Source organism: Neovison vison, chromosome 7, assembly GCF_020171115.1.
Source record: "Neovison vison isolate M4711 chromosome 7, ASM_NN_V1, whole genome shotgun sequence".
In the NCBI taxonomy this organism is placed as follows: domain Eukaryota; kingdom Metazoa; phylum Chordata; class Mammalia; order Carnivora; family Mustelidae; genus Neogale; species Neogale vison.
Genome location: NC_058097.1, coordinates 101,511,907 through 101,535,073, shown reverse-complemented (window position 1 = coordinate 101,535,073; position 23,167 = coordinate 101,511,907). Strand labels below are relative to the sequence as shown.

The 23,167-nt window shown below is 46.7% G+C and overlaps 1 protein-coding gene across 1 annotated transcript in view; it reads right to left on the bottom strand.

The window, feature by feature from the left end:
* TRPC6 (transient receptor potential cation channel subfamily C member 6) overlaps window positions 1-7,171 on the bottom strand; it is a 98,877-nt gene extending 91,706 nt beyond the window's left edge. The window contains exon 1 of the mRNA XM_044260167.1: window positions 7,002-7,171. Coding sequence (XP_044116102.1) covers window positions 7,002-7,171 — 170 coding nt within the window. The remainder of the gene's footprint in view (window positions 1-7,001) is intronic.
* Between the last annotated feature and the right edge of the window lie 15,996 nt (window positions 7,172-23,167).

Sequence of the window (23,167 nt, the reverse complement as noted above, 5' to 3'; positions counted from 1 at the left end):
CAGATGCAGCCTCACCCCCATGACGGACAGAAATGGAATAAAAGCAAGCTTCCTCTCTTGTAACCTCTGAGGAGTCATCCTTAGCTTGTGGGCCGTTTGGTAAAATTAGTAAGTCATCTACAGATTAGCTAGGTTTGGGACATTCATGATTTTCCTTTGGTGACAAAGACTGACAGTTTCTCAAAACCTAGCTTCCCTGTTTATCTGGATAAGCGATAACCGGAGTCTTTGCCTCCTTCCTGTCTTCCGTCCTCTCTCAGTCAGCTTCTAAGCATGTCATCTTCAGCAAGTCCCTTAACCTCTCTACTGTGGTATTTTTGTGTTCTTGTCAGTAAAATGGGAATTATGAAAGTGTGCATGTCATGGGCCTGTTGAGTCAGGACGGAGTCGGCTACTACCTCCGAGGCCCTTACAAGAGGCTCCCACACAGAGGCTGCTAAAGCCCGGAGCACACCAGCCACTGCTTCCGTTACTGCTGTCCAGGGTCGGGGGCCAGCGGAGATGAATGCTCCAGCAGACTAGTAAGCGAGCGAACGGAGAAATAGGATATGACGCTCAGGCCTCAGAGAGGGTGATTTCAGTGGAAAGAGAATGAGCACAGGACGGCCCCCTCGCTTCAGGAGATCGGAGCCCACCTGTGCCGTCTCAAGTCCCTGTGAAAAGGCCGAAGAAAGGATGCGTGTGCTCTCCAAGGGCATGTGCCACCACGTCCCCAGGGGCTCAGGATGCGGAGTAGGGGCTGTGCGCCGCCCCCCAGCCCAGCAACTTAGTAACCATATCCCAGCCGGAGCATGGCTTAATTCCAGCCCTGCCACTTATTAAGTGGACGTTACGAGAACCACAGTTTGCTCCACAGAGCAAACTACTACATCGGAACGACAGGCAGGGGAGGACCTGCTACAAGGTAGGTATTCAAAGTTTTGAACAGTCCCTCAAACACATGGAAATATTTTTGAGAAAATCACAGTAAACTGTGAATAGCTCTAGTTAACATCACTTCTCCTCTTGGTCTTGGCTGAGTGACCCGAATTAGGTAGAGAACAGTTATGCCGCAATCACATATGCTGTTTGCGAATCTGTAACATTCATTTCTACCAGCTTGCTGCAGACATTCTGTAAGAAATGTGGTTCAATCCATTCCAATGGCTTACGAGTCTTGAACAGCATACCAATTTTAGACACCAAAGTTTAACTGAAATTGGGCATATAGATGAGCCCTTCTCCCTGTACGGAAAGTCCCAGAAGATTCCTAAACAAAGAGCAATCACAAATGGTAATTTTATCCAACTGGATCCAATTATATTTAGCATATTTCATAAAAGGGGGGAAAAACAAGGACGGACTCAAGAAAATGTTTTCCTTTTATGATTTACTCTGTAGGAGGCGAGGATGAATTGCCTTATGACGTTACTTCTTATAACACATGGAACATAACTGTCTAGAAAAAAACACAATGTCTTCTAGAGGTAAATAAACATTCTGCTACAGAATAAATGTGGGCCTTTCAGCACATCTGGCAGTAACTGCACAACCTGCAAAGATCACCCCCTTAAAAAAGTGCCCATGGTAATAATTTGTTATCAGCAGATGTTGAATACGTCAAACCAGGGGAGGTTTGGAAACAAAATGGGTGGTTTCTGTCAAGCACACAAACCCACCTTAAATGGGGCCTCTCGGGGGAAGCAACATGCGAAGGGGAGTTTTACATTGGCTTTTACCTACTTGCAGCTTCTAACCTGCAGACCCTTCACCAAAGTCTAGGCCTTTGCTTTGTGGTTCTAGATTCCATTTTTTCAAAGGTCGTAATGAATACTAGCCTTCTCTCCGACATCAAAGTCGCTGCATACGTACCCCTTTTTGTCCATATTATAAAGAGATCCTGCCAGCAACAGAACACCAAAGTTGTGTAAAACATTACACAAACAATTTCTTCTATGTAAAAAAAAAAAAATCACAGTGCTTACAAGCCACACATTGTAGAGCAGGTACCAAGATACACGGCCAGTACATTCCCACAATATATCTTTATTTTATAACTTACTCCAAGTCACTTGTATCTTGGTTCATTTTAAATATCTCCCCTTGTCTTTCATGTTCTGTAATTTCGACATGATGTGTTCATATGGTTTTAGTTTTCTGGTTTGAACTACTGATGTACTTGATCAACATGAGAATTCACCATTTCTGGAAAATCATTACCCATGATCTATTCAAATGCTGCCTCTCCCTTGCTGTTTGTGTTCTCTCCTGGGACTGCTATTTTCTTGTTCCATAACTCAATGATGTTCATATTTTCATTCTTATATGTCTCTGCATTCTGGGTATTGTCATCAATTATGCTATCCTTAATCTGCATTTTAACCCTCCCCTTCAGTTATTTCAAAATTTTATTTTTCATTTATAGATATTTCTATTTGCCTGTCTTTAAACAACTGGTCTTTTATTTTCTTCAGGTTTAATTTCTTGCTATATGTTGTCAACACTTTATTCACGCCCGTTTTACATTCTTGTTCATGTTGTTACATTATGTCAAGGGTTTTAGCTTACAAACTGCTGTTTTGTCTCCTGCTGATTCTCCCCAGGGATCACATCCTCTGCCCACTCTCCTTCGTTGAGAACGTCTGATCGTTTCCTTGTGCGTCTGGTCACGTATTACAGTGAGCATTTCTTCAGTAGGCTTGCTGTTTCCTTGAAAACCCTGGGCAGTCCAGATGATTGGTACCACTGCCTGGGGACAGCTTTGCGCTTTACTCCTCAAGGGTTCTCAGGGGTATTTTTCGACATGAAGATTTCTAGGTCAGCAGGTGGTGTAAAAAACAACGCGGAGAAAGGGGAATGCTCCTACACTGTTGGTGGGGATGCCAGCTGGTGCAGCCACTCTGGAAAACAGCATGGAGATTCCTTGAAAAGTTGAAACAGAGCTACCTTTGACCTAGAAATCTCCCGACTGGGTATTTACCCTGAAGATACAAATGTAGTGATCCGAAGGGGCACGTGCACCTGCATGTTCACAGCAGCAACGTCCACAATAGCCAAACCATGGAAAGAACCTAGATGTCCATCAACAATGGATAAAGAAGATGTGGTGTATATACACAATGGACTACTATGCAGCCATAAAAAGAAATGAAATCTTGCCATTTGTGATGACATGGATGGAACTAGAGGGTATTACGCTGAGCGAAATAAGTCAATCAGAGAAAGATGAGTATCATAAGATCTCTCTGATATGAGGAATTTGAGAGGCCGGGTGGAGGGTTGTGGGGGGCAAAGAGGAAAAAATGAAGCAAGATGGGACCAGGAGGGAGACAAACCATATAAGACTCTTAATCTCAGGAAAAAAACTGAGGGTTGCTGGGGGGTGAGAGAGAAGAACAGGGTGGCTGGGTGATGGACATTGCGGAGGGCATGTGCTACGTGCTGTGAAATGTGTAAGACTGATGATTCACAGATCTGTACCCATGAAGCAAATAATACATTATATGTTAATTTTTTTAAAAAAGCAAAAACAGAAACTGGCATGACATAGGCACAAAGAATCCAATTCTTAGCAGATCTCTTTCTCTCTTACTAACCAGGGTTCTCGTTCTCACTCATTGCTGGTGGCATTTTTCCAGCCCAACGTTTCCTTAAGGAAAGGGCTTGGTTTTAGGCAAGAGGCAGGCCTGTCTCGGTCCTAGCTCCAGCCCTCAGCTGGTAGCAAGGCCTCAGCGCCATCTCTGTCCCATGCAGGCATGGGACAACCTCCGTGTTCATGCAGATGCTTAATCCATAAGGCAGCTACGACTCAGTTCAACACAGACTATACTCTCCCTTTTAACTGCTTTTCTTCAGGCACATGCTCATAATCCTTTCTCACTGACTGACTGACTGCAAAATTAGTTACTGTTCTGAAATCCTTTTAAACATTTTACCCAGTGTTACGAGGTATTTGTGGCCATAAAAATTTTTTAGATTATCTCAGTCTACTGCATTGCAAGAGGGTTTTTTTTTTTTGCAAGAGCTTTTATCAACACTCTACTGTTTCATTATTCATAATCATTTAATCAATTAGTCCTTTCCAAGCTGAAGGTTAGTGGAACTGTATTTCAGTCAGATCTTGAGGAGTTAGAAACCTTTCACGTTACTTTTTATGCCCAGGATTCTTCCCATGTTCAGTAGTAACAGATGGGAGGCAAACTTTCACCTTGGAAGTGAATTAAGTCTCCTGGCTCCTGGGAAGGACTAAGACCCTGTTTTGCTAGTCACCATCTCCAATTGATTAATTGAGAGAGTACTAACTGATTTCTGACTAAATGTAGGGAAGAGAGAGAAAGGGAATCTCTTTTCACTGACCAGTATTTCGGAAGTTACCACTTAAACACTATTAACGCCTGAAAATGTGCAACTTCTCTCAAGACAATTGGCCCTAATTTTCAGTAGTAATAACCCCATGACATAAATAATATGGCCCAAAAATCTTTCCACATAAGGAAACTATGAAACAGAATTTTTTACCAAAAGTCATAGAATTTATCCCACAGAAATGGCAACTTGCAATAATCTGAGCTCTTCTAAGGGAAAAATCTCAATGATTTGAGAAAATGGTGATGCCCTCATCTCCAGTGCACTAATGATTGCCACTTTCACAAGTAACACACCTCCCACTCTGGCAACATAGAGGACAGTTTACATCACAAGTCTGACTGTGAGGAAGGGCTTTTTTGTACTCTCTATCAGAAGGAAGTGACTTCCCTTAGCTCCTCTCCTACATCGTAGGTGTGAAATGCTGCGCTGTTGACTGGTCTAAAGTTTGTACTTGCTTGATTATTCAGCTGGAAAAAAAACAGAAAACCTTACCAGAGCACACAGTGATGAAGAGTAACCATAGAATCTTTTGGAAATAACAGATTTAGACAAAACAAACAGTCTGGAATACGGTTTACTCTATAATTAATGATCGTTTCTTTGCCATGATAGGGGTGTTCATTAAGAATAGAAACACATTAAAAAGGTCATCTCTGCTGCTCTGGTCTACATATTTGAAAAGCTCTGACTCCTCAAGTGAGAGAGGAGAATGCTTATTCTCTGGAGAGGAGGTGATGTTAAAGGGCTACATCAATAAGGCGGTGGTGGGTCACGTTCGAAGAAAGCCGTGGGAGACGATCTGGAATTACTACTCTTAGCCTCTCTCACTCCTCATTTACAACTGCAAGTGTCAAAAATCAGATTATTTTTCTCAACACAATAACAAATGATTACAGTACAATCAGGTGAAAAAAAAATAAAATTTTCTCTACAGGACAGCCTGAATGTTAAAAAGCAACATAGCTCTTAAATGCTGCTTAATTAGCTACAGGTGACATGACCAACTACCTGGACCTCAGGCTTAGTAGGTCTCAAGTCTAAGCCAATACGAAAACTTCACTTATGTTTTAAACATATACCCTCAGAGCATGTTTGAAAATAGCAGTATTCAGAATACCCAGGATTGATTTATTTTTCTTCCTCTCTGTTTTTCTTGGCATGTATCTCCTTGCTCCCCAGAGTGTGGTCCACGCACTAGTGGCATCTCAGAGGTAGTCAGATACACAGAATCTTGGGCAGCACCTAAGTCCTACTGAATCAGAATCTGCATTTTAACAAGATTTGGGGGAGGGGGGAGTTATTTCATCTGCCCATTAACGTTTGAGCACTATGCTGTAAGACATAGAAATATTCCCTAATTCAATGTCTAGTACAAGATTTCTTTTGTGGATGATGAAAATGTCATGGAATTAGATAGTGATTTTTTTTCACACCTTTGTGGATTTATTAACCACTGATCTGTACAATGTAAACGGGTGAACTCTATGGTATGTGAAAAAGATCTTAATTTTTGAAAAAGGAAGAAAAAATAATAGTAAATGCTTTCAAATCGTACAGCAGATAGATGGGTGGTACGAGTTCCAACTTTTTTCTTCTATCTTGGGAAAAAATTAGATGCATCATTTCTTGGGGCTCACCTCTTTCTGAGAAAGGGAACACACCAGGTCTTCACTCTGGGCAGACCTGACCAAGGGTTTGCAGGAGCCTGGCAGTGGGGGGTGGAATGGGGAGGGGAGCGCTCCCCCACCCACGCCTACCACACACGCTGGAGCTGCTTACCGAACTGGGGCTGAACGCTGCTTTCCTCGGGAAACCGCGTGCGAGAAGAACGTCAGGGACCCACACTACCCAATCGAGGGACGTGACAAAGAGGCAGAAATGCTATCTGCCAGCTGCCTGTTCGCTCCCCGGAGCGTGGGGGGAGGGAAGGCTTCTCCCTCATTCCACCCTCTGCCCGCCCCTGCCAACCCCCAATTCCCCCCCCCCCGCCAAAAGAAAAACCAAAAAACCTCCAGGTTCTTAAATAAAATCCCGTATTTGCTACTAGTTCCCCGCAAACGACCTCGACACCCTCGCCTCCACAGCTGGCAAGTCTCCCGCACCCCCTGGGCGCCCCTGGTGAACGCGCCTGGCTCTCAGGGTGAGAAAGCCTCCCGCACTTCCCTGTCCCCGACCTAACCCGGTGACCGGGGGCCGGGTGTGCCGGGCCAGGTCGCCCCTCCACTGTCACCCGCCAACTTGTGCGGGGTCTGGCCGCGGGAGGGCCCGAACGCGCCCCGCGAGGGCAGGGGCAGGCCCCGCGGCGCGCGCCAGGCAGCGCCGGGGACCCTGAGCCGGGTGGCACTCTCTCCCCCAGACCCCGAGTCTCGCGGCCCAGCCCGTGCCAGTGCCCGTGGCGCAGGGACAAGGGATCTGAGCGGACGGACAGCCGCTGGGGGTCAGTACCCCGAGGACACGCTGTACGGGGCCAACAGATCCGGGTGCGCTCACCAGCAACAAAACCTCGACGCGCGCGCCCTCCGCTTGTTCGGGGCCCAGCCCAGGCTCGCACCGCCCGGGGAGGGACACGCGTGTCCGGACGCGCGCGGCCCCGCCGGCGCCCCCCGCCCGCCCGCCCGCGCCCCCTTCCCCCCGCTCGCGGCGCCCGCACTCACAGGCAGGGGTAGTAGCCGTAGGCCGGCCGCGGGGGCTGAGGGCAGCCGTCGTCTCCTGGCTCCGAGTCCAAGAGCAGGTAGTCCTGGCTCTCGTTGCGCCGCGCGCCGGCCCCGGCCGCACGCCGGGGAGAGCCGCCCCTGCGGGGCGCGAACACCGGGCTCTGGTTCATGGCGCGAGCGCCCGGCCGGTGGACAACCGGCTCCCGCGGAAGGCACGTCGGCGAGCCGGGCGGGCGGGTGCGCGGAGAGCCCGCGCGCAGGGGTCAGACTGGCCGCCGGCAGACCCTTGCGCCCCGCACCACGCTGGGGCGGGGGTCGCGGACGTCTGCGGTTCCGAGCTCTGCGAGCGGCTCCCCGGCCGGCCGGGGGAGAAGTCACCACTCAGGGGCCACCGGGGGACCTAGCTTGAGCGCGTCCGGCGAGGGGACCCCGCGGGGAGGGGGCCGGGGCTCTGGGGCGGAGCGAGCTCGGGCGGGGCGGCGGGCGCAGCGGCGCGGCCGAGCGCAGAGCCGGGCACCCGGCTGAGGAGATGCCGCGTCCCCCGAGGCTCAGGCCTCGCTCCCGCCGGCCTCTCCCCGCGTCCAACTGGGGGTCTCCGCCTTTAAAGGGATCTGAACCGGCCTCCAGAAGTCAGCCGGTCTGGCCGCCAGCACTTTCGGGGCCGGGATAACCCAGAACTAGGCGGAGCCACAAGCGCGCGCTCCTTCCTTCTTTCCTTTCTTTGCTTTTCCCTTTTCTTTTTCCTCTTTTTTTTTTTCCCCTTACTTTTTCCTTCCTTCCTTCTTTCTTCTTTTTGATTCTTTGATCCTTCCTTCCTCTCCCCCCTCCTCCTTCCTTGCCTCCCTGCCTCCTTCCCTCCTCTCTCTCTCTTTCTCCCCTCCTAAGTCTGCTTATTTGCTAATCATGCAAATTGAAAACTTTCTAGGAAGGTTCCTTTAAGATTAGAACCAAATAAACTTGTTTTGGTTTTGTTTGTGTTTGTTTTAAAGGACAAGAGACTGTTTCTCCAGACTGTCTTCATTTTCTTTGGGCATTTTCTCTTCCATTTCCAACCCCTTAAGTTATTGTAACTCTTTGCTTTAAAATGAGCAACGTTCTGTGTTCCCAACACCAGATGTTCCCAGTTCCCCCAGCAAACCAACAAAAACAGGCAGGCATTTTCTGATGATGCGATAAAGGGGCTGGCAACCTGCTTACTTCAGAGGAAACCATTCCTTCCATCACTGCAAATGCTGAAATTATTTTTCTGCCAGATGTTTTCTACATTTCTAAACTGTTTTTAATTTTAAGATTTCATCTTAAATTCTGATTTAATCTTCACAGATGTGAGAACTTAAAACTTCTCAGAAAAGATGAATCATTATCTCTAGTAGTTTAAGAAGTAGTCAATTAGGAATCCACTGATTCATTTATTCAACAAATATTTAATCAATGCCAACTGTGTACCAAGCACCATTTTGGGATTCAGAGGCAAATTAGCCTGATAAAGGCCCTTTCTGCCGTCACAGGGCTTTCATGGAGGAAAGGGAGACAGAATAAACAAGCAAATGGAAAGTATCAGACACAAGGGCACAATGAAAAGAACACGAATGTGATAGTAACTGGGGACCATTTCAGGTTAGGTGGTTAAAACAGGCCTCTCCATGGATGGGCTGGTTAAGTGAAGAGAGAAGGTGAGGGGCCAGCCATGGGAAAGGATCAGAAGTCCATGAGGGCTGGAGCGAAGGCAGCCAGACTGTCTGAGATTCTGAAGTAAAGGTACCTTTGCTTCCCATGAACAGGTGAGCAATGACATGGATGTTGAAGCGTGAGCACAAGGTGAAAACACATCACAGATTTAGACTTTCTGAGTCGGCCGGCACACCAGAAACTAAAGCTTGAGGGGTGAGAACCACTGCACCCTGAGGGCCTCGTTCTCTATGTCCCAGGTATGTGGAATGGGTGGCTGAGTGGGTGGATAGATGGATGGATGATGGGTAATGGGTAGATGGGTGGATGGTTGGAGTGGGTGGATGGAGTATAGACCAAAAAAATACAAAAACACTCTGGACTACCTAAAGGACGTTTACCCTGAAAATCCTGAGTCATTTTGAAGTACGTTGGTCCTGATTTAGGAATCTCCTTTTTCAATCTCTCAACATCTAGAGCCATGATTTAAAGTTTTTATTATTTTCTGGTAATTATACATAGCAATAAGATACTCTGCTTGAAATGTGTTTGTTCATGGCAAATGCTATCTGTGAGAATACAACAGCTTTGATGCTTGAATGAATTAGTTAATAAATGTTTAATTTAAATAGCACCAAAGCATTCTGTTTAGAAACATCAGTGCAGGAAACAATTTAGTGGGGGAAGTAATATTAAAATGTTTTCGACCTAACTCAGATTCTGTGAGTCAAAGCAAACTTGGAAAAGACTGATGGTGTTAGCTGAAGTGTTAGTCTTTAATGTAAAAACGAAAAATTGAGATAGAATTACTTTGTTTTCCAGTTAGTTGAGCTGTTTGTGCCTTTCTTCATCACACGGTTTTTCATACTCAGGCATCAACATTCACACTGAAAAAGTTATTACAGTAAACTGAAGATGTGACATCAGTTTATCGTTTTACAACACAAGACATGTTTTTCTCTTGTTTCCTGACATACAGCTGGTACTAGATCAGTAAACCCCGTCTCTCCCCGAAAGCAGGAGGCTCTGAAGGACTTCACGAGGAAGCACGAAGAGTGTCGGGTTGGAGTCTGAAAGCCTAGGCTCTTTTTTTCACCATTCCCCAAACGGAAACTTTGTGATTTCAGACAGCACGTTTAATCTCCTGCTTCCTTTATTAATTGGCGAGTGATAGATAATTACTGAGGACCGGTCTGTCTCTTTCTGCATCCTATGCTTATCTGAGAAGTTCCGTGTCTTCAACTACGTTTAAAAATACGGTAGAACGAGAAGACAACTTCTCAAACTAGTAACGTGTCCTGATCAAGTCCAGCCATGTTGAGTGGATGTGGACCAAAGATGGCTGAATGAAAAAATGACCGTTCTCAAGGTGAAAACTGTTGGACAAGTGAGAAGTGGAGTGTTACACAATCTCACATCTCATGAGCTCGTCCTGTGTCTGCGGTATGGAGATGACACAGAACACTCCCTTGTAACCCCAAGACTTGGGGATGACGGTGGGCTTTGTCCTCTCTGGGGTGGGAGGAACACCTCACTACACTCATCTGAGCTGTCTGATTATTGGTGAATTCCACAAGAACTGATATAATTATTATAACAGTATTTTGAAAAGTCAAGTGCAGCAAACTGAATAAGAAAAAAGGGTTGCCCTCTAGAAGATCTCAGGCTAGGAGCCCAAAGGCAGAGATAACAAAGTTACCTCCGGCCTCAGGGACGGAGGTTGGGGAACCCTTGTGAGAGCTCACTGACTCAGGAAGACACTAAGAAGACACCACGTGGAAGCCCAGGGCAGCTGCTCTTCCTGCTGGGAAACCATGGACACAAGAGCTTTTCTGGGAAACGCAGTTTGGGGCTAGTTGGCTGACAGCTACAGATAATAGTGGAGCTAGGAAACCATCTGGATAATTTAAAGCACAGGGCCCCTGAATCCTGAATCCTGACTCCTGTAGAAACCACGGGGGAAAACCGAAAATACCCCACAAGCTGCGGAAGGCCTGAGTGTCTCAGGGAAGGTCTGTGGAGACTAAGGCTCGAGGCAGACGGTGGCGGGTGCTGCATCTCTGAACTTCCGTATCAGAATTTTTTTCAAGTTTGGGGTTGTAATACGTACATTTACTATCTCTGTTGCAGCTAATACGTTACTGTATTAAACATGAGAAACATTATGTGAATCATCAGCAACCTGTTTTAATTTCTGCTGTAACTTGAGCTCAGATAGCTGTCCTGCCTGCTGGGTATTTCGCGTGAGCACCGGGACTGCGCACTTAGGACAGGGCAGGTTGGACTAAACTGACTTCCGTTTTGGTGGGGTGATCAGAGTGCTCCCACTAACCTGCTGACCAAGGGCATCGTGTAACAGATTTGGTAACAAGACTGACAAGTACGTACTGGGTAACAGAGGAGCAGTTCCTCAAGCCGGGGGCAGCTGAGAACACTGCGGCGCTAGGGCGTGCTCAGCCGGGCTCCATAACTGCAGACACGAGGAGGATGGAAGGGCTGCCTTTATATGCCCTTATTTTCCTACCGCTGGAAGGATTCGGAAACAGCCTGGACCTCAGTTTTCTACATAGGCCGTAAAGTGAAGGAATGTTAACGTGGTCAATTCAATGAACGCCAAGATCTTTTAAGAAAAAGCACAGAATTTAAAAACTAACCATCCCCAGGGATCCAAAATGCATAGTAGACAAAAATCAATATCTATTCCTAATGTATGTGGTTCAAAAAACTCAGTAAGCTAAGAATAATAGACACATCTTTACCATGATGAAGAGTACCTGTTTCAAATAAAACCAACCTGGAGAAATACCACAGACGATTCCACTGATACAGGGAATAAGGTAAAGGTGTCCCTATACATTGCTCTGACTCATGAACTAAGAATTTCTATAATAAGCTAAATAAAACATGACAAATAAGAGGGAAAGTTTGAAAAAGGATCTAAATCTATTAGTTGACCGATGACTTAATTGTCTACTATTTAAAAAATTAAGATTTTTAACTGAAAATTATGAAAACCAAGGAGTAAGAAATGTGTTTGGAACAATGTTAGAGTATAAAGGAAAACAGAAAATTCAGTAGTTTTCCACATGCTATCAATAGCCAGTTAAAATATAGTAAATCCTACGAAATATAAAACAAATAAATTTGATCAAGAACTGTAAAACCCATATAAAGAAAATTATAAACTTAAAATGAGTCAAAGTCGACCCAAATTATTAATTGATAGTTTGATGGGACCACCGTTACATATATAGATTAATTTAGGTATACTATGGTATTTTCCTTTTTAAAAGACTTTGTCAGAGGGTTAGAGAGCAAGCAGGGAAGAAGGAGAAGCAGAGTCCCCGCTGAGCAAGGAGCAGGATGCGGGACTCAATCCCAGGACCCCGGGCAGAAACTTCACTGACTGAGCCAGGCATCCCTAGAATGTAGTATTTTCAGTATTGTCTTTCTCTATAGGGACAGGTTTTCTCTATTATTTATTTTTTCCAAGAATAAATATGACAAAAGCAAATAAATTCATTTTTAGAAAGCAGTGAAAGGAAGACGCTCTATAAAACAAATGATTTAGTAAAACCACAGTAAATAGATGGATATTCACAAAATAGATTCAAAGAATATAACAGAAAGTTCAGTCAAAGACTCAAGAATATAAAAGACTTTATGTCAGGATAAAGGACATGTCCTAACTCACTGGGGGAAATGAAGCCATACAACAAAGGGAAGAAGGTAAGAGATTTCTGTCTCCACCTCTGCCTTAAAATAAATGGGGTGCATTAGGAAACAATGTAATCTTTAAAACCATAAAACCTCTAGAGAAAGGTTCAGGTGAACTTTCTTTTCTTTAATGTGTAATCTTCAGGTGGATAACGACATTCTAAGCACTCACCCAAGGCTGAAACAAAAAAGAAAAAGACTTAAAGGATTGAGTAATAAAAACAAAAACGTCCATCTGTGTGTGTGTTAAATTTTGTATAGATACACACGCAAGACCTTTGAGAGTTGAGCTAGTGCCATCCACCCAGACCGCTATGCCTGGACGCGTGCACAGAAGACGCTGCCAAGTTCCAGCTTTCCTGTGGGCTCACGGTTCCTCTGGCAGAATGCGTCTCTCCAAATCTAGAACATTTCTTTCCATTTGATTCCAGTCAGCTTCTTGTGTCAATGATGACACACATGGGGGGGGGGTGTTCAGCTACCTTCTGACACCTCTCTCCCTCCCTCACCTCTCCCAGGTGCAGTCCTTGAGGGCTGCCCCCGCCCCCCGGGCTGCAGGGGAGCCCCTCTTGCCTCAGGTCTCCTCCACCTGGAAGGGTGCGGCCCGAGCCCCGTCTGCTCGGGATTCTCCCCGCGAGCCTCGCAGCCGCAGAGCGCACGGGACACGGGACGACGGAGGACACATTCCCGGCCCCTGAGGCGCCAGGACCTTCCCGACGTCGTGCGTTCCCGCCCGCGGTGACAGCCGTGGCCCTGGCGTCCCGCGCCAGCCCTGCCCCGGCGACCCCCGCCCGCCTCCGGGCCGCTCGCAGACTCGCCCGCGCTGAGCCCCGGCAGCCCCCTCCCCGCGGCCCGGGCTCCCACTCTTCACCGCTGCCTGGTGCGCCGGGGGTGGGGGTGGGGCCCGGACGGGGCGGGCGCGCACCTTGTCACTCTGCGCCCCGCAAACGTGGACTCGGGTTTGCGTGGACACCGGCGCGCCGCGGTGGGCGCGGATTTCCGTGACCGCCCTGCAGAGGGTCCGTGCGAAAGGCACGCAGAGGGCGTGACCCCGGCGACCCCGCGCTCCATCCGGGCACCCGGCGGCCGCTCCCGACGCACACCCAGGCCCGACCTGGGGGTGTGCGGCCGCCTGCGGACTGCCGAGGATCGAGGATCTAGACCGCCGAGGACAGAGCCCGCCCAGGCCTGGCGGCGACCCTGCCCGTCCCCGCGGCAGGTGCAGCTGCGGACGCGTGCGGGGCGCCCGGGACAAGCGGTGATTTCTGCGGAAAGACCCTTAGTCTGGGTATGTCTGACACGTCCTCATCATTACGTGGACTTACGCGTGCCGGTTAGGAGAACCACAAACAGGGTGACCTGCCCTCCTCCGTGGGTGGTGTCCAGAGGCCAGTGCTGTGACCGCGTCGTCGTCACGAGTCCTGGTTAAGGTGCTCTGCTCTTGGTTTCTCCTGCCAAGTTATGGCTCACTCTGTGATTCGTAAGTCATCTGCAGACTGACTCCTTGAGTCTGTGTGAATAAACACCTTGGTCCTTGCCAGGCTTACACCCACGAGTCTGAACACACACAGGTGACTCCTGCTTGCAGCAGTTACTGCCTCGTGGTCACCCAACAATGGTGTTTCTAACATCATCATCCTTCTTTAGTCATGTGCTGGCGTTTGGCTATTAGAAGGACCACTTTCTTCTTTCCTTTCCAGCCGCTCACTTGTGTTTCATGAACTCATGTACTTTATTCAAAGTGTTATTATCCATTATTGTCATTATTTATTTTGATGTTGAAATGGCCCTAGATTTGGCCCTTTTGGGTGGGTCTTTTTAAAGTCATTACTCCAGGGATGCCTGGGTGGCTCAGTCGGTTGAGCGTCTGCCTTTGGCTCAGGTGGTGATCCGGGAGTCCCTGGATCCAGTCACACCTCGGGCTCCCTGCTCACTGGGGAGCCTGCTCCTGCTTCTGCCCTTCACCCTGCTTGTGCTCTCTCTCACTCTCTCTGTCTCTCTTTCAAATAAATAAATAAATAAAATCTTTTAAAAAATAAAATAAAATCATTAGTTCATATCAGTTTATAAAGATTCTCTTCAGTCTTATTTTTCCTGAGTAGATGGGCAGGACCATTGTCAAATCGGGAGCTGGCAAACCACGCATGACCCCTGGCAAAATCTGACTACTGTGTGTTTTTGTAAATGACATTTTCTCTGGCACACAGCATATGTGCCTTTGCTTACCCCTTGCTGATGACTCTGAAGTCGTTCAGGTAAGCACAGAGCAACAGAGACAGGATGGACCCCAAACTACAGTCCGGCCCTTCAAGAAAAATTGGCCGTCCCATGGTAAAAATGAATTGTCTTTTGTTCGAACAATATACAATGCGTTGTAGACATTATACATTCAATATATAATGAATAACCTTATGCAGGTGTGTTTTCCTGCTTCAGGGTAATTCCTAGAAGCAAATCTGATAGACCAAAAGCAAACCCAGAGTTGCTGTTTCTCGAATTTAAAAACCTGGGCCTCAGTACACTTGGATAAAACTTAGGAGATTACGTGTTCAAATTCTTTTTTCTGACCCGTCCGCTCCTCACCTTCCCAGACTCCAGATGTGTGTACATTATTCTGAGCTGTCTCGTCCCACAGATGCCTAAAGCTTTGCTTATTTTCTTCCAGTCTTGTTTCTTCTTCTTCAGGTGAGATGTTCTCTATTGGTCTGTCTTTACGTTCTCTGTTCTCTTCCTCTGGCGCCTGGATCCTGCTGTTAAATCCGTGCAGTGACTTGAGAACCTCAGATGCTCTGTCCTCTCCATCAGCACTTCCCATACCATGTGGCTGGGGCAGCCGCTTCGAAACCCTTGTCTGCATCATTCCTGTGCGTCCACTTTCCCTTAGTGATGGGTCACGCTTTCGTGGTTCTTTACTTACGAATTTTGGATTGTATCCTGGGAAGACTCTAGAATATTATGTTTTGGAGACTCCGGAAAAGCCTGATATTTTTTCTTTTAAAAGCAATTTATTTGACTGAAATTATCTTGTAGACTTTCCGGTTTGCAGCTCAAATCTCAGGTCTATTCTTGTCAGTCTCTTTATGCACAGTTCAAGGGTCAGCCAAAGTCTTGGTCACCGTTAACTCATGTAATTTGAGAATCTCCCCACTCTGGCTCTCTTTCCGGGAATTTCCCTTGACTTCCTGAAGTTGCCCCTACTTCTGTCTTCAGCTCCACTGGCCATAAAAGTTATAGGACACTGGGGGCTTGCCCACTCTACTGCCAGCTGCTGTGGTCCGTCCACAGTTAAAAGCCATGAAAGGGAAAACCTTAGCCCATGTGGGCCTCTTCTTTCAAGTTTTCTCTCTGACTGAAGTATTCATTCCCTCTCAGTGCCTTTGTGTATGTGTTATATTTTGCCCAGAGTTAATCATCATTACACAGAGCTAACTGGAAGCGTACGAAATTCAGTGTGTTACATAGAAGGAGGCATATCATGTTTGAACTGGGAAAAAACAAAGCAAGGAGGTGACCTTGAGAGAAGCCAATGGAAAATGGCACATTATTTGTAAGGAAATAGTGGTTCAGTGAAGGAAGGAGTCTTCCCTGTTTGGGGTGGGGGGGCAGAGGACAGTGGCATGGTTGAATCTTATCAGATCTGGATTTTGAGTCATAGTTAGACGATGTCCGACGTCGTGTAGGGAGAGTTAACTCTTCTTAGTGCCTGTATGATTTGATCTTGATGTCTATAGATCTGGTCCATTTTGAGGTTTTTTCTAGCACATGGCCTGAGAGACGGACTCCCCTCTGTCTTCCTCCCCATGGCAGTCCACTCACCCCAGCAACATCTATTAAAAAGTTCACTCTGGGGGCGCCTGGGTGGCTCAGTGGGTTAAGCCACTGCCTTCGGCTCAGGTCATGATCTCAGGATCCTGGGATTGAGCCCCGCATCGGGCTCTCTGCTCAGCAGGGAGCCTGCTTCCTCCTCTCTCTCTCTGCCTGCCTCTCTGCCTACTTGTGATCTCTGTCAAATAAATAAATAAAATCTTAAAAAAAAAAAAAAGTTCACTCTGTCCCAGGCTTCCTACCACCTTCCTCACAGAGTCACTCTCCGTGTGCATTTGGCCCATGTCCAGATTTGCTCTTCTCTTCCATTAGTCTATTCATTCATTCATATATGAGTTCCAAACTTTTAATCATAGAGGATTTATAATATATTTTAATATATTGTCCAGCTAGTCCCTTTTCTTAGCTTTTCTTTTCTGTATGTTCCTAGCTATTCTTGTGTGCTCATTTTCCTATATGAACTTTGGTATCAACTTTTCTAACTCCATAAAAAAAAAGACTTGCTTGTATTTTTATTGAGATCACATTAAATTCATAACCTATTTGCAACTCTGAGGTATCCAAATGCAAGGGTTGTCTTTTTTTATTTATTCCAATGCCATTTGTCTGGCAGAATTGTTTTAAGGTTTTTTTCTGGCTAAGCACATTCCTACGTTTAAACATTTTTATCTTCTTATTTTAAATACGATTAATGTTCTGTTAGATTATCTAAATAGTTATTTTACTTACAAGAACTCCATTAATTTCTATGTTCTTTTGTCTGGATACCTTACCAAACTCTTTTATTATTTTATTTATTAATTTTTAAAGATTTTTATTTATTTATTTGACAGAGAGAGAGATCACAAGGAGGCAGAGAGAGAGGAGGAAACAGGCTCCCCACTGAGCAGAGAGCCCGATGCGGGACTCGATCCCAGGACCCTGAGACCATGACCTGAGCCGAAGACAGCGGCTTAACCCACTGAGCCACCCAGGCGCCCCTCTTTTCTTGTTTTAGTTTATCATACGTGATTTAGAGTTTTCTGGGAATACCATATCATTTGAAGTAGAGATAGCTGTTCTATTTTTTTTCAAATTCCTCTGAAATTGTAGGAATTTGATTAGTTGATTCCTATTGTCTCATCGCATTGCCACCAGCGCACGGTGAAATGTAGATTAAATGTGCATGTAGGTACGTACATACACGTGTGTGTGTTCATGGGTGCATTCGTGTGTGCTTAAGAAAATATCTATCAGTTCCTGTTTCCTGAAGGTTCTCAGTTTTTTTACAAAAACAGAGGGTTTCCAAGCAACTACAGAGATAATATATGCTCTTTCTTCTTGGGTTTATTACTGCCTTTAACGGACATCAGGGACATCTGGCCATTGGACTGTTTCTGCAGTGGCATAGTCCCAGTTCGTCACTGTGTATGACTTTCTAAGTACGGAGCGTGATTTTGCTACTAATATTAGTTAGGATTTTTGCACCAAGGTTCCCAAGTGCCACTGACCTGTGATATGGTTTTCTTGTGCTATAAAAGTAGATGTTTTGAAAAACACGCAGTTTCAACGAAGTGGACGTTTATGTGAGATAGTTTTGGTGCTAAAAGAAATTATGTTGCTTTTAACAAAGCAGATATTGGTTAACAAGTAAATTAGGTGTTTGGTGATGAGGAAGTTATGTTTCAAACATTTTGTACCGTAACATAGTAGTTTATAAACACTACAGAGTTGTGAGTTCCTTACTGTGTTTCAGTGACATATTAGGAAATGGATTGAGGGTTTGGCATGTATTATCTTTTCTTTTTTCCATTTAAAATAGGCTCTTTACTCACTAGTAAGTGACATTTTGCATAAAATGTCATTTTCCCATGGACATAACCCTGATGTTAGGCAGAAATTACTAGTATAACAGTTCTCAATAATAAGACCTCAGAATGCATAAAGCAAAAAGCAATAGATCTACGAACAGAAATCCACAATCTCAGAGATTTTAACAGGTCTCCCTAGCTATTTGATGTGGGACATCCTTCTTCATGAAAAGGTACAAGAATTAGAGCAGATTTGGCAAACTTGACTAGTAGTCGTGTGTGCAATAGCACACTGGAGCCGGGACCAGCCAGCTGGGCAGACCGTGCCTGTGAACTGCTTCTGAGTGAAAGTGACCCGAGAATGGCTTTCGCATTTTAAAACGGTTGTGAAAACGTAAAAATAAGGACAGACGTGCTACCAAAACCACATGTAGCCCACAAAGCCTCAAATATGTGTGATTTGGCTATTCATGCAGAAAGTTTGTGCTAGACAGACTACAAGATACACTCTTGCCTAAGTCCTCCGGTTTATTAAAATATCAAAGAGGAACTCATAATGGAAATCAGAATGGGGTTTTTAGTAAGTGACAAAAATGCCGCTGCATCTCCTCAGAATGTGTCCACTAAACCCTGTTTGGTTTTCCTCCTCCTGAGCATGCAAGAAGAGAACATCCGTCAGATTCTTCTGCTGTGATGTCGGGGTGTTGTGACTGGCTGTGAGGGTTCTAAGCACTTGTGCACACTGGCCGACGCTTCCGGTCCATCTGGGCGGTCTGCTGCCCTCAGCTGGAGTTGGGATCAACCTCAAGGACTCACAACCGTTACAAGGCAGCAGGGGCAAGAAGATACCGCTGCCAGGGCTTAGGGTTTGAAGAGGCCCCGCCATGTCCACCAGTCCTCGTGGGCCCCTTGTTTCAGGAGGGACTCCACACAAGTCCGGGACCTCTGGACCACCAGGAAAGGCCCCACGCAGGCTGACCAGCCGACCCCTGGCACCACCAGCCAGCCGACCGCGTGAAGACACTCCTGCTTTCAGCCCCTGGTCTTGCAGTGACTCCCAGCCGTCAAGTAGCTGAATGCCCGATTCACGGAAGGAGGGAATGAAATAAGACAGTGATTCCATGGGCGGTTCATTACAGCACACTGGTAATGAGGACTCTAACCAGTGGGTACAGGCGGGCATTAAATATGCCATTTCTAGACCAGCCCCAAGTCCTTACTGCTGACCTGTCTTCCACAGTGACTCTGTCCGTGAAGCTTGGGGTCACTCTAAGGCGGGAAGAGCCTGGATCCTTGAGCAGCCGCGTGGAGGAGACTGGCCAGTGAGAGCTGCTTGACCTGCCTTGGACTCACACTTGAGTGAGAACCAGATCTTCCCTGTGCTGAGCCCTGATGCCAGCCTAATAGCCTGTTCTACCTGACGACCACAAGTACATTCTGTAGTGAGGGGTGAAGTTAAAGCAAAATGTCGGGGAGAATTTGCCTTAAAATCATGTGATAAGCCGCAGAGTGCTGAAACTTAGTGACCTGCGTCGTCCATCTCGAGGTGTACTAAAGACGAAAGCAAAGTAAACTCCAAAAATGCAGAAGAAAAGAAAGAGTAAGAACAGAAAACAAAGGAATAAAATTCAATTATAGAAATTATACAATTAAAAATAATTTTTCTAAATTAATGAAATTGGTAAACCTAATGTAAGACTTAAAAAGAAGGGAAAAGGCAGAAGAGAGCAATTTCTAGAATTGGAAATGGAGACATCACTGCAGACAGCAGCTTGGTGGGGGGAGGCTAGGCTTGGGGGAGTCCTCTCAGGACCAGGCAGGAGGGTCCCTGGCTTCACACAGAGTGGAAACCACGTGTGAGCCAGAGGAGGTGACGGCAGAGGTTACTGAAGACAGAGAGAGTGCACGTACGGAGAGAGCGTCTGGGAGACCCGGGAAGGAAAGGAGAGGGTCTCGTCTTGCTCAGGGTCTGGGGTCATCACCGAGGATGGTGACCTGGCAGACCCGTCCTCTCAGGCATCCAGGGACCCGTCGGAACAAAGACAAGAGCCCAGGTGTCCCTCCCGAGCCGCTCGTTCCCTGAAGCCGGGGTCTTGGCGTGGAGATGTCTAGCTCTGGATGTCTCGCGCTGGCGGTCTGGGCGAGGGTGTGAGAGCTTCGGCGGGTCCTCCTCCCCGGGTCCTTCCTCAGATACTGGCTGTTCCAGAGACTCATTCACTGAGGATCCCTTACAAGGAGGACGAGCTCTGTTAGCTTCCTGAGGCCTGGGGCAGGGCGGGGGGTGCAGGTCCTTGCACGAGCAGAAGCCGGAGAAGGGGCAAAGGAAGAAAATAGTTTTTTCCCTCATGGGTCCCCCAGATTTCCCTGTTGGAATCTGCAGACATGAAGAAATCAAGGGAAAATATCATAAACAAGGCTATACCTGTATGAAAGCTGAAAAAAATCCTAGAAAAGTGCATCTTATCAAAACTAACACAAGAAGAAATAAGGACTCTTACAAATCTTCTACTATTAAAGAACTGAATCAGTATTTAAAACTGTCCCATAAGGAAAAAAAAAAAAACTGTCCCATAAGGAGAACAGTACAAATGACTTCACCGGAAAACTGTGCCACACATTTTGAGACGCAGTGAATCCAGTCTTAAACCAACTTATCCACAGAGCAGTAGGAGAGGGTATGCTTTTCAATTAGTGTTCTAGGAGCAACATAGTCTTTTTTTTTTTTTTTAAGATTGTATTTATTTATTTATTTATTTGAGAAAGAGCGAGAGGGCCTGCCTGCAGGGGAGCGTGGGGAGGAGTGCAGGGGCAGGCACAGCGACAAGCAGGTGCGTGCTAGGTGCACAGCCCAACTGGGGCTCCATCTCAGCAGCCGAGATCACGACCTGAGCCAGACCAGGAGTCAGAGGCTTAACCAACCGTCACCAGATGTCCCGGGAGCAGCATAGCCTTAATATCAAGACAGACAGGACGATGTAAGACAAGACTACAGGCCAGTCTCGTCCGTCACTGCGCGGCCACAGAGCTCCAGAAGTCTACCCAGAAGCCCAAACACATAGGAACAAGCCAAACACAAAAATTCCTAAAAGTCTTGTGCATTGTGAACACACTGACTTGATCCTAGGAATGAATAGAAGGGGGATTTAATGTTTAAAAAATCAAACAAGTTGTTTGTTGCGTTAATACTTGAAGGGAGAAAACTCACAAGATCATTTGTCATCTGTTCCTGTTTGGGGTTTTTATTCTCAGGGAAGGATCGGGGATGGGGGTGAAGATTTTCCAAGAGAGCCCCAGTGTTTCCCCTGCTCCTGTCTGTGCCTTCCGCCCGGCAGTTCCCGGCACTAGAGAGGCAGAGCTGGTTGCGATTCGGAGCCCGGCTCGGAGACATCCTCTGGCCAGGGGTGTCAGCAGGTGTGATTCCTTCCAGGGCCGGCTAGCGTGGCTCTGCTTTCCTTTCCTCTCTTCCCTTCCTCAGACAGACCCAGGGTGCTTCTGCCTCCACCCTCCTCCTCCCTCCATCTGGAAAATCCTCCATGGAGGGGTCCGCCCGCCCACTTCTCACCTTCATTCACATCTCTGCCTACTTGTTGTCTCATCAGAGAAGTCTTCCCTGAATAGAGAAATCGTGTATCTGGGAAGGAAAAATTCCAGACATCACTCTCTAACCTGTTTTCCCAGTTTCTTCGCAGCAGCTCATGCTGCTTGGCCCCTTGGCGGCCTCCCTGGCTGGGTTATGAGAGCCACGAGTGCAGGTACGTTTTCTGTCCAGCCACGGAATCTTCAGCACCTAGAGTAGTGTCTGGCTCCTCTAATTATATAGTTAGTATTCAAGTGTCATTTGCCACCTTGTAAAAAAAACATTTTATTTATTGATTTGATAGAGAGAGAACACGAGCAGGGGGAGTGAGAGAGGGAGAATCAGGCTTCCCACTGAGCAGGCAGCCCCGGGGCATGATCCAAGGACCCTGGGTTAGATCGTGAACTGAGCTGAAGGCAGACAATAATGCACTGAGCCACCCAGGTGCCCCTGTTATTTGCTACCTTAAAAGTATGCCTTGGATCCTGCTGATTGAATCTCTTGAACCTTTATTGGTTTAGGAAGACATAATGCACTAAAGCGGGTATGTGTTGGGACGGGTGGTGAAGGAAGTGGGGAGCGTGGCAAGGGAGCAGGGGCCGGCTGACAAAGCAGCCGCTGACCCCTGTAACCTCCCACACCCCCACTCCTGGGCAGGATCTGTGCGACCTTCTTCCCCGAAGCTCCCCACTACCTTCAGGTTAAGGCCTTGCTGGAAGGAAAAGCAACCTTAAGTTGGCAGTGTGCGTTGCAAGGCCTCAGGTACCCTGTGAGTCTTCTTTAACATATGAAAGTTCTTTCGAAAATCTCCCCAGCCCCATAGCCACCCCTCACAACCCTGGGGACAGCAGCTCTTTCTGCCTGTGGGCCTGACCCCTGCTTTAACAAAACCACCATTTTGCACCCAAGACATCTCAAGAATTCTTTCTCGGTCCTCGGGTCCAGACTCAACCCCACGGAACCTGACCTATTCAAAAACCCATCAAGAACTTGTTAGAATTTAGAACAGTCACTTAGAATGTGATTAAAAGAGTATTTAACCAGAAGGTACTTAATTATGACAAGTACATATTTGCCGTTAGTCTTTCCAGCCTTCATGCTCACACTGAGAGGACCATGAACTGAATTTCATAAAAAGTTGTAAGACGCAATAGAATAGAGTTTTTTGGAGAATTCTTTCTTTTTTTTAAAAGATTTTATTTCTTTGAGAGAGAAAAAAAAGCAGGAGCAGGGGGAGGGGCAGCAGGCAGAGGGAGAAGCAAACTGTCAGCTGAGCATGGAGCCCGATGCGGGACTCGACCCCAAAAGCCCGGGATCATGACCTGAGCAGAAGGCAGACGCTTAACCCACTGAGCCACGCAGGGACCCTTGGAGAAGTGGAAGGAGGTTTGAAGGAACAACTCAGAAAACATCATGAGTAAGAAATCCAAGCACGGATGAAGAATTGATGTGCAAGGACAAAGAGCGAAGGAAGCATCCTCTCTCCGACAAAATGTGTGTGTGTGTGAAATGAACACCAGAGAAACATCCTGACTCGGAGGCACGACATAGGGATCTGTGAAGTCCGGGAATTAAAGAAAGGAAAATGT